We start from the raw sequence: 11,534 nt of genomic DNA on the forward strand, positions 1-11,534 counted from the left end.
TCCTGGCCCTTCTTTTTCACCTTTTCTCTGCACTAAAAACTCCAGGCTTGAGAGCTCCAGCTCTCCACCTTCACTCTGCTAATGTGCCCAAGCAGTTAAAATGGGAAGAGGGAAGCTTCCCGCCACCGGCGAGAATGCCAAGCCCTGCTTTGCCTCCTGGGATCTCTCAGTATTCTGAACAGGCTGAGCCAGGCTACTGTCTGCATGGCAAATGTAACAAGTAGCCTGGCTCGGAGACGTGCAGAAATAATTAACTTTCCTTAAAGTACGAGGCTCGTATGTTAAGAAGGCCTTGCACGGGGCTGAGATAACTTGACAAAGGAAGCAAGTGACTGTTTCCCAAGCACCACATGTCCACAGATCCAAGATAAGTAGCGTCTGTCCTGAGGATGCGAAAAGGCTTGTCGCGCTGCTGGAGTCTGATGCCATCCAAGGAGGTTGGAGGCAGTGGTGGAGGAAGGGGGCAGGGGGCGGGGTGGCCCCAGGTGCCAGCCTGGGGGGGTGACATTGCCGTGGGCGGGTGCCTCCCCATTGGGACAACGCTCACACTTGCAACATGCCATGCCCCCATGTGTGACGTGCCTTGCCCCAGCCGCCCCAGGTACCAAAGCCCCTTCCTCCGTGACTGGTTAGAGGCAGAGAGAGTGGTCGCAAACCTTGACTCTCTTGGACTCAGGTGACCCATGGGGGCCTGGTTTCAAAGCAGAAGTCCTTGAGAAGCTGAAATGGTGGGGTGGGGTGGGGTGGGGTGGGGTGGGGTGGGGTGGGGTGGGGTGGGGTGGGGTGGGGTGGGTGTCCCGGGCTCCAGAGTGCATGCCCTCCATCAAATTCTCCCTACAATTTGGTTTGGAAAGTGGCAGAACAGAATGCAGGGGCATTTTGGGAAGATTCTGTGGAAACCTTGGGGGATTACCAGAAGCCTTTTTCTTACGTTTATATCTTGAGAGCCCATTCCCAGCTCTCTTTCAAGCCTCCCAGATGTTTACCAACATCTGTCCATGCCTAATCTATGGCGGGATTGGCTCAGAAGAAACGAAAGAGAGAAAATACTTGTGAAACGGCACTTAGGAAAAAGCTGTCAAACTCATCCCAGGGTTTTGCCACCTCTTGTGGCTTTTATCCAAATGGTACTGGGTTTGAAATGCAGTGCAGTCTTTGTCTACCCATTATTTGTCTTTTCATTGGGTGAAAGATCCCTGTTTTGAAGGGGGTTGTACTAGATGACCCTCGGGGTCCCTTCCAAATCATACGATTCTATTCTTTGCTTATCAGCAGTGACAGAAGGCCAGGCCTAAGATAGTAGGTGAATTTTAGAAGTGGTGTTTGGAAGGATCAGTTGTGAACTCAGTTGTAAACTGCACCCCTTCTGTGTGGACAAGCCGTAGCTCAGTGGCGGAGATCTGCCTTGCATGTAGAAGGTCCCAGTCCCCAGAATCAAGTAGGGAGGGGGGACCCTGGCAAGTCACTGCTGTCGGTCAATGTCAGCAATACAGAGCAAGATGGACCTGTGGCCTGATTCAGAATCAGGTAGCTTCCGATGTTCCTCTGCTGAAATCCTGACCAAAATCTAGCTGGTCTAATCAGTAAGAGAAAGCAGTGGGCCCTGAAAGAGGACTAGCTTGCCCTTTAATCAAGAAGTATCCTGGAAGAACCCGGCTTGGGCAACGGAGCAGGGAGGCAGATGACAGTCCGCCTTCCTTCTCTGTTGGTTGCCTGCCTTCCTCCTCTGCTTAATTGCCTCTGGCGACCACTGGCTGCTTTGCGTTGCCCTCTGACCAGCCTGCCAGGTAGGCAGCATCCCTCGTTGTGCCGTCTCCAGCCGTTCCTGGCGATGTACATACAGTATCTTGAGATTATACTCCCAGTGGCTCTGCTCCTCTCCCTTTGACAACCTGGAATTAAACCTGCCATTAGCGGAGCGTGCTGGGCATAAATATGAATGTCGCCATGCCGCTTTTTGTTATTCATGTCAGGAGTTCCATGTGCCGGTTCCTGATAGTGCATAATGACCATCTCCTGCCCGAGGCAACTCCTGCATGCAGGCGCGGCAGACGCAGAGGTCGCCGGAGTCTATCCATTCTCTCGTTACGCTCTTTCCTTGCCCTTGATGTCAAGCATACGGAGCCCAGGGCTTCCTAGCAGAGCCTCGCAGCTGAGGCACAGGCCAGCTTTTGTGGCAGGCGAAATGAGGCCCCCATTTTCCTCCAGAGCTTTGATATCCAATCAGTCTCCACTGGCCCTTTGATGCTTGCCTGTTTCCAGCAGTGTGCACTTGGAGAAAATACTAATGGACACGCTCAGAGGTGACAGGCTCTTTTGATCATCGTGGAAAAATGGCATTAGCCATATTTGTTTGTGTGTGTGTGGTGCATCAATTTTATCTCATTCTATTATCTTTCCTGGTGCCATTTTAGGGTGGTGGCTCTTGTTTTCCTTCAGCTTTTGTTATTCTAAGGCTTCTGAAGAGATGAGCTTTTGCTCACCCGAGGATTTCAACCACTCCGTCTTCACGGGGGGAAGATGTTGTGCAGGATGTAGAGGACTTGGCCAGATGCTCTTCCGTGTGCAGCCGAGCCTATTTAAGCTTGTCAAAGGGCCGTTTCCCTTTGATAAAACTTCCTGTGTACAGGATGCCATCGAATGCCGAGACAGCCAAGGCCAAAATCATCTCAATACATTTTCCCGTTAAATCTTCATCCCCAGGCTTTAAGATGTTGCAGCTGTGCTCGTGATGGAGAGGCGACCTGCTTTCACATACGTCCCTGTGACTGATGCTGTGGTTTCTGCAGCCTGGCTAAGAGGAACACAAGCTGCTCATGCTGTAGATTTGAGCCCTGGATCTATCACTGGCCACTGAAGTGAAACACTCCAGCGCTCATATGCTTGGAGAGCAGCTCGTATTCTTGGAGGGGCAGGTGTGAGTGGAGGGCGGGGGCTGGATTCTGGCAGTAGGGCGGTCCTTAGATACATACACACTTCCCCCCAACACTGCTTGCTTGGGTCTGCAGACAGAAGAGGCAGCTCTATCAATAGGCAGAGTCCAAAGGCCAATCAAGGGCTCCCCCCAAAATTCCTGTCCAACCCCCCAAATACAGGCAGCTAGCAAAAGCCCATCCTGCTTAGGGAAGGAGGGCACTGCAGTGGAAAGTTAGGGGAGGAGCAGCCTAATATAGCCTTCACCGTCTCTAACCTAACAGGCTGCAATAGCCCTGTGAACGTCCCCCAACTCCTGTGACAGGCAATACCACCTGTGTCCTCTTTCCCAGGGGAGCTGGGGTGCAGAAAAGACACCCCCATTGAAAGTGGGAGTGACGTCCTCCAAAATCTTGTTTATTTGAGAGCAGGTGAACACATTCCAAAACAGACCTGCACTTGTGGGGGGGGGGGTGGAGCGTTTGCAAGAGAGACCTGGCAAGCCAAGGCAGTTTAACGCCTCGCCCAATTCTCCTCTACAAAAGCCCCCTCCCCCTTAACCCATTCCCCATTTAGCCAGGCATGGAGACCAGAGAACACCCGATGGGGTGGGAGGGGGACACCGAGGGTTGCATTTCACAAGAGAACTGGCAGACGTGAGGAAGCGCCAGCCCCCCCTCGCCTGCCTCTTCTCCCTACAACCCCACCCCATGCCTTCCGCAGTCATGGGGTCGAAAACATATATTTGCTGAAGCAAACACATAGTTGTGCCCTGAACGCACACTGACCTCCTGTGACCCTATTTAAGCAGCATGGCTGTTAAGCTGAAAGTTTTGGACGCCCTCCAATATAAATAAAGGCTTTTAATGAGGTCAAGCCACTTGCATAAATAATGTTTTTTTCTACCCACACTGCTAGAAAAGCCATACAGAGCAAAAAGCTGAGAGACGAGAGAGAGAGAGAGAGAGAGAGAGAGAGAGAGCTTGCCCTGTTGCAAATAGGAACGCACGAAGCTGCCTTATAGAGAGTCAGATCATTGGTCCATCTTGCTCACTGCTGTCCACACTGACTGACAGCTGCTCTCCAAGGTTTGAGGCAGGAGTCTTTCCCATCCCTACCTGCAGGTGCCAGAGATTCAGCAGACATCTAGTGTCCAGATCAAGAGAACCAATCGTACCGCTCCCTTCTGCCTTGGTCAAAACACACCTGGAGTCCTGTGTCCAGTTCTGGGCACCACAATTTAAGAAGGATATTGACAAGCTGGAAGGTTTGCAGATGATCAAGGGTCTGGGAGGGAGTTGGATCTGCTTAGCCTGGATAAGACTGAAAGGTGATAGAATAGCCACCTCCAGTGCCGGATTTATGTATAAGCTAAACAAGCTATAGTTTCGGGCCCCACTCTCTTGGAGGCCCCCCCAAAATTTCACTATGAATATACTTCTGCTTAATTGTATTTCAATTCAACAATTACTTTGATAAAATACTGTATTTTTTGCTCTATAAGACTCACTTTTTCCCTCCTAAAAAGTAAAGGGAAATGTGTGTGCATCTTATGGAGCGAATGCAGGCTGCGCAGCTATCCCAGAAGCCAGAACAGCAAGAGGGATTGCTGCTTTCACTGCACAGCGATCCCTCTTGCTGTTCTGGCTTCTGAGATTCAGAGTTTCCCCCCCCCCCTTGTTTTCCTCCTCCAAAAACTAGTTGCATCTTGTGGTCTGGTGCGTCTTATAGAGCGAAAAATACGGTACTTATTTTGTTATGTGCAAATGGCTTGAGATACCTATTAGGTCTATAAATTACCATATAGCATATATTCGACACAAAAAACAGCAACAATTTGTTGTTGATGAAGGACAGCTGGACATAGAAAGGGCCCCATTACCTTCAGTAGCTGAGGGCCTCATCAAACCTCAATCCGGCCCTGGCCACCTCCATCACTTGGAAGACGGAGCAAGCTTGTTTTCTGTAGGAGCCGAACCAATGGATTAAAATTGCAAGGAAAGGAATTCCAACCAAACATTAAAACTTCCATTTGCCATTGGAATGGACAATCTCAGAAGGTGATGGACTCTCCTTCGCTGGAGGTTTTTAACCAGAGGTTGGGTGGCCATCTGTCAGGGGTTCTTTAGATGTGATTCCTGCATTTCAGGGGGTTAGACTAGATCACCCTCCAAATGCTGCTCCAGAGAAGCGGACACGGAGCAATGGTTTCAAACTACAAGAAAGAAGATTCCACCTAAACATTAGGAAGAACTTCCTGACAGTAAGAGCTGTTCGGCAGTGGAATTTGCTGCCAAGGAGTGTGGTGGAGTCTCCTTCTTTGGAGGTCTTTAAGCAGAGGCTTGACAACCATATGTCAGGAGTGCTCTGATGGTGTTTCCTGCTTGGCAGGGGGTTGGACTCGATGGCCCTTGTGGTCTCTTCCAACTCTATGATTCTATGACCCTTGGTGTCCTCTACAGGTGTATGGTTCTACAAGCCTGGGACTTTCTGCCCACAGCATGACCACTCTGTCCCCCAAAGCAGACACACAGGCAGTTGGCTCGTGGGCCCCTTTAAGACTCATACAGGTTTCCAGGAGCCACAAGACCCTTTCTTCTTGTGCGACTAACTAGCAGAGAATTTGTTCCTACTGGAACAGAGAAGATGCAGAGCGAGGCAGTCAGAACAGGGAGGCGGACAAAGGCAGGGCCCACTTAAGACTTGGCAGCCCATTCCCACCCTCCTTGAGACCCCCGACAGAGTTGGGCGTATTTCCACCGCAGTCTTTTGAAAGCTCATGGATATATGGGGCTGTTCTCTCCGCCGCCAGCTATAAATAAATGCACACAATTCCTTTTCTCCAGCCATTTTCAAAAGAAATTTGACAGCCACAACTGTTTTTAAATTCCATGTAATGCTGGCCTTAGACTAAACTAGCCGGCTAGTCCCTAATTTGTCCCCCTAATAGCGTTTGTTTCTTTCATCTCGCCAATAAAAAAATACTTTAAATTGTCAGGCATTTTCTCTGTTTTGTTGCTTCCCAGGCATCCGCACACCTTTGCTTGTCAATTTCTAATCTAGCGGTGCACCCATTCAGATTCAAGGCTGTTGCCGTTGCCTGGGCAACCGGCCTGCAGATGCGGCAGAGGAGTGGCCGGCCTGCCGCGCAGCCGAGGAAACGGCGGCCCTGCAGCATTTCCATTTTGTCAATAGTTTTGAATCATTAAAAATAATATGTCCACTCTAAAGCATAATCCTGCTGGAGGAGCAATTTGTGTAATAATGGGGGGGGGGAGGCGGGGGGAGGAAGAGACTTCAAGAGTCCCCCTGAGTTAAGAGCACCAGGATTGCCTTTCCCAGAACCCGCCGAGTTCCAGATGGCGCGCTGGGCGATTGTTAGCTGCAGCTGCATTTAAAACATTCAGACACACCAGGGAAGGCTGGAGACACATCGGCCCTTTTGGATCACTCCATTGTCTCCTGTGCCGACTGCTGCCCATAACCGGCCACCTCCACAGACCTGGCCGCCACCTTCCTCGCTCTGCCTTCCTCCGTGTTTTAGAAGACGATTGATTTACATTTTGGCTCCCAACATGCCTGGGACCACAGAGGTGGCTGTGACCAAGGGGCCACTTCCCACAGTGTCTGCAGGTGGACAGGTCACTCAGCTGGTCTTCTGCCATGCCCAGTCCAGAGAAGTCAGTCTGTCTATCTATCTATCTATCTATCTATCTATCTATCTATCTATCTATCACCTGTCTATCTATCTATCTATCTATCTATCTATCTATCTATCTATCTACTTGCTTGGATCCATTTTATGCATTATATGTTGCCTTTCTCTAAAGCACCCCAGCGTGCATTTTGAAAGGAGGGTGTGCAGACCCCATGCGCACTTCAGCTGTACAGGCTCTGCCTCACAAGCAGAAGGTCTCTTGGCTCCTGGAGAGACTCCTGGAGAGCTGCTGCTGCCAGTCAGTGTAGACAATACTGAACTAGATGGACCAAGGGTCTGACTCATTCTAAGGCAGCTTCCTATTCCTGAGAGTTTGGGAGGTGGGAGGAGGCTGAAGGCATGAGTCCCTTCCAATTACTGAATCCAAGAGGGATTCAAGTGCTAGAATGGCCGGACAAGTTTCTTGGTAATGGTCCCCTTAAGTCTGGGTCATCAAGGTAACAAAGGGAGTGGCTCTGTGCCAGAGGACAAATGGATGGGCCCCCTCCTTCAACTGTCTGTTAGTTAGAAAGACAAAAGCCAGAGTCCAGGGGTGTGTAAGCTGGAAGCAGGCTGGGCAGCTGGGAGACAGAGCCATGCTTGAGCTCTGGCGGAATCCAAGGCTGTAGCTGCAGGGGGAAGAAAGACCACCTTGGGGTGTTAACGCTGTGAGCCCGTCCGTATTAAGCTCAGGTTGTAGATATGTGTAAATAAACCGTATATCACAAAGACACCACAGTCTCTGTTGTCCTTCATGCCAAGGAAGCCAAAGCCTGGTAAAACAATAGCACTCAGAGATGGAGGTGGCATGCAACATTATGTAAAGAAGGAAGGGGAGAAGGAAATTGGCCCCTCTCGTTTCATTTTGTTTCTGCTTGGCTGGATTCCTTATTACCTTGTAAGCCTCCCAGAGGCCCTTGGTTGTTGGACAATATATAAATAACATACATAAATAATTCTCCTTATTTATATGCTTCCTAATAATGGAAGGCTATTTCTGATGGTGCATAGCAGGATGTGATGGTTTTCCTGAGGTCTTTTTGACACATTGGGGGGAGGGTGTGTGTTCCCACGGAGTCGTTGTCTTTGTATATCAGAAGGTCAACAGGGTAGAGAGAGGAGAGCCTGTCTAAAGAGGAGAAAAAGCAAGGGGTTAATGATAGGTAGCTTTTTAGCTGTGATCTTTGCCCTAGGAGCATTAGTCTGTCATTGACTACATAAGGTGGTGTTTGAGACCATTCCCCTCTTCTACTGGTTTTTAATTTTGGAGAGCCTGGAATCTTAAAGGCTGGTTTCAAGAGGGAATTTGAGAATGCATTCCCCATGCCATGGGACAATTCAAAGGCCACAACTGCTCACTTATGTCAACATCCTTCATTTCTGAAGTTATTTGTAAATCCTCAAGATAGGAAGCCCCCACAAGTTAAGGCACCTCGAAAAATGACAATGGTCTCCATCTGGTGCATGTGACTGTGTGTCCTTGCAATTTGCTGGCATGTTCATTGGAATCACTGTTAAGCAAAATCCCCATTTTGCACCCACAATGTCATTTTGGTAAATAGCACCTGCCTTGTATTTCTGACCAGTTCCACGATTAAGCCTTATGCTTAAATAGGTACTAGATTCATAATCTCTTGACTATACTGATTATTGTTATCAGTATCATCATTTTGTGTTAACACATTTAAAATATTGTGGAGCTTTTTTCAATAGACTTCGTATTTTGGATGGTCAAATACTTTTCTTCATTACCTTTCCTAATTAGCCAGCGTGCCTTTCCAAATGTGCAGTTTGCATACCTGCTCTCATTCTAGATTTCCCCTACCTTGTTCCATTCAATCCCCACCCCCCGTGTCTTACCCCCCCCCCCAAAAAAAAAAATCACATGGATAACATGCAGCTTCTTACCTAAATCCACTGCTGAAAAACAGGACATGGAATTTCTCATTATACGGGCAGCTGCAAAGTGTGAATTGATTTTATGCATTTCAAACTGTATCCTGCAAGGTTTAGGGTTCTCAGATGCATTTTAAAAAAGAGCTAAAATACAGAATGTTGCATTTAAAGATAATAAATGAAATCCTTGGACCTTTGAATTTCTCCCGACAGATAAATAGCAATCGCCCTGAGCCAGGGTCAGAACTGGCCTTGCCATAAATTGAAGATGGTTGAGGTGCCTTCCTCCTCCCCGTGGGTTTGGGGGCTGTTAATTGGGTAGGGTGGGCAGCCAGCAGATCTAAGCCACAGGCCAGAATCCTCTGCACAAGAGAAGCTAAACCCTGATTGAGTTGGTATGGAGGGGAGGCTTTTCGTTTATTTGAAAGTATGGCATAGTATATTTTTATTTAAATTTTGTTGTACTCAAGAAAAAACAAAACAAAAAAAACTGTGCATGGGGAAAATGTTCTACATCAGCAACAACAAGGAAGCAGATGAATTTTATCCAATAAAGGAAAGGGGCCAGCAGTCATTGCATGGGGCATGATATAATAAATCTGGGCCAGGCAAGCAAATTGGAAGGGCATGGAAGCAAAATGTTGAAGAGAAATAATCTCTTAGGGTCACCTATAATCAGGTGGACTATAGCCAGCCTCGGATGAGGTTGCATTGCCTGTCCCGTAACAAGACCGTTTTCCAAAATGATTGCACAAGTGTGCATTCCCACCATATATTGCTCAATGGACCAGTGGGTGAAAATAGCATCCGTCACTAACTGTCAGGCTTCGGAGAAACAGCTTCCTCCCACCCCGCCCCCCCTTGTCCGTGCATCAGCAGAACAAAGCAATTAGAGTCCCTTACCAGTTTAAGAGTGTTTAATGATCAGAGCAAAAGAACAACACAGCCGTTCTCTGAATAAAGGTACTTCCCTCCTACTCCCCCCCCCCAAGTTATCTTCATCATTTCCCCCTTCTTGCAACCTGATCTCACAACCACTGAGCCTTCTGTGTAGCAACCTTATCAGCTCTCCTTGCCTTTGGAGAGATAGGCTGGACACTGTCAAGCGAAGGGGAGTCTGTTATCTATCTCTCTTCCTGTTCTGTTTTTTCTAGCTGCTCCCCACTTGGTTCTGTCCAGCTGTTGTTTTCCAAACTGTGGCCCTCTGCAAACCAATTCTCTAAATCTATACTGCTCCACTGTTCCTGGGCAGCCTCAGGATCCAGGTCAGGAGCAGGAAGAGGGGAAGGTTCCCACCATTCCTCTTCAGAGCTGTAATCCTCAGTCTGGTCTCTGACACTAACAGACCTTTTCTCTCTTGAAACCTGCAGGCGACGGACTCAGACTACGAGGATGAGTTGCCCAAGCACTCCTTTGTCAACCACTACATGAGCGACCCCACGTACTACAACTCGTGGAAGCGCCAGCCAAAGACCACAAAGCACCCGGCGCCATACCGGTATGAGGAGTGTGTGGCGAGTGAGGCCGAGCCTTACTTCCAGACTGTCATCACGACACAGAGCTCAGGAGGGGTGTACACCCCGACGGGACAGCCTGCGCCAGGCTCACGGACTCCAGTGACCGGCTTCTCCTCCTTCGTCTAACACTTGGGGGGGGGAGAAGGGAAAGGAGGGGAAATCAGCCACGCCAACTCAGCCGCCAGCTGAGTTTGGGGCAACCGCCAACCCAACCGGATGACTGTATGCGTGGCAGGTGCAGTGAACTGTGGGTAAAAAAAAAAAAAATTCTCTTATCAGGGTAGAATGGATGTACATGTGAATGTCTTCTTCTATTTTTCCCCTCCCAAGACAATCAACTCTTTAAGACATGGAGCTGACCTAGATGAACTTGCTTTGATTTTTCTTTTCCCCTCCTCCTCCTTCTTAAAGAAACCCCATCACACACAAGTGATGGCAATTTTAACCACTTTGGAATATGATTTAAGGGGATTTTTTAATTGATAATAAACAAAAATGCTTTTGTAACGCTGCTTTTGGAAGCAGCTTGCGATGTGTTCCTCTCTTTCCCCCACTTTCCTTTCTCAAGCCAAGGAGATGAATTCTGTTCTTGTGGAAACATGGCGGCCCCATCGTGATGTAATTTGAAGCCAAAACCATCCTGCCTTCCGAACACTCTTCCCTTCTCCTGTTATCTGGGTGAATTAGGAGGTTGGGGGGACTTTTGAGAATGGTTCCTCTCTCACACACACAGACACTCTTTGCTGCTTCTGCCTTAGAAGCACCAGCAGAATCACTTAGTCTCAATGTCATGTCTTTCCTGTGTGCCTGCGAGGTTCACTTCTGGTGGTTTTGTGATCAACCTTCTCTCTCACCTTCGTTTCTGTTCTGTTCCAGTTGAGCTTGTTGTGCTCCTAAAGATATTCCCCTCTCCAGGGTTTCTGTCAGACATGTCAGCTGACAAGCACCAAAAAAATGTCAGGTCAGCCTCCCCCCCAATCTTGGTGCCATCCAGATGTTTTGGACTACAGTTTCCACCCCTCTGCCTGGGGCAGACGGGAGTTGTGGTCCAACAACATCTGGGCTGCGTTAGGTGAAACAGCCGGGGAAAGAAGCCTGACGAGGTATCTGTTTTGCGCTTATTGTGGGTCTGGCTCCTCCTTTGTTGATTGCATGTGCCAATGTCCTTTGTAAATCTGAAAGAAAAGGAAAAACTGCCAGCAAGAAGAAGAGGGTCCGTGAAATGAATGCAGCATTTGTGGACCAGTGGGGAGAACGCGCTAGTTGGACAACACTTCTGTCATTTCTTTAAAAAGCGTCTTTCCATATAAAGGAAACCAACCGACCCCTCCCTCAGTTGCTGGGATGCTGTTCTGCAGCTTTGTAAAAGAAAAAGAAAAAGAGGGGGGTACATGTTGTTAACACCAGATTTATTTGATTTTTTTTATAAAATGTATATTTTTAATGATTTTTTAAAAAAAAAATACAAAGACACATCAGATTCTACTGGGTGAGGGTTTCTTTGGTGCCTT

The 11,534-nt window shown here is 48.4% G+C and overlaps 1 protein-coding gene and 1 long non-coding RNA gene across 10 annotated transcripts in view; one reads left to right on the forward strand and one right to left on the reverse strand.

Moving 5' to 3' along the window:
- SDK1 (sidekick cell adhesion molecule 1) overlaps nucleotides 1-10,535 on the forward strand; it is a 659,529-nt gene extending 648,994 nt beyond the window's left edge. For all 8 annotated transcript variants that reach the window (XM_079953648.1, XM_079953647.1, XM_079953646.1 and 5 more), the window contains one exon: nucleotides 9,877-10,535. In XM_079953648.1, coding sequence (XP_079809774.1) covers nucleotides 9,877-10,149 — 273 coding nt within the window. In that variant the 3' untranslated portion in view covers nucleotides 10,150-10,535. The remainder of the gene's footprint in view (nucleotides 1-9,876) is intronic.
- On the reverse strand, nucleotides 7,564-9,840 carry LOC307203358. 2 transcript variants are annotated; one of them, XR_013833187.1, is made up of 3 exons: nucleotides 9,410-9,840; nucleotides 8,519-8,569; nucleotides 7,564-7,739 (listed from the first exon to the last, which is right to left on the reverse strand). It is a non-coding gene; the product is annotated as an uncharacterized lncRNA (long non-coding RNA). The 2 variants fall into 2 exon arrangements; XR_013833186.1 differs by lacking the exon at nucleotides 8,519-8,569.
- Nucleotides 10,536-11,534: the final 999 nt, after the last annotated feature.

The sequence above is a fragment of the Podarcis cretensis genome, assembly GCF_951804945.1.
Source record: "Podarcis cretensis genome assembly, chromosome: 14".
In the NCBI taxonomy this organism is placed as follows: domain Eukaryota; kingdom Metazoa; phylum Chordata; class Lepidosauria; order Squamata; family Lacertidae; genus Podarcis; species Podarcis cretensis.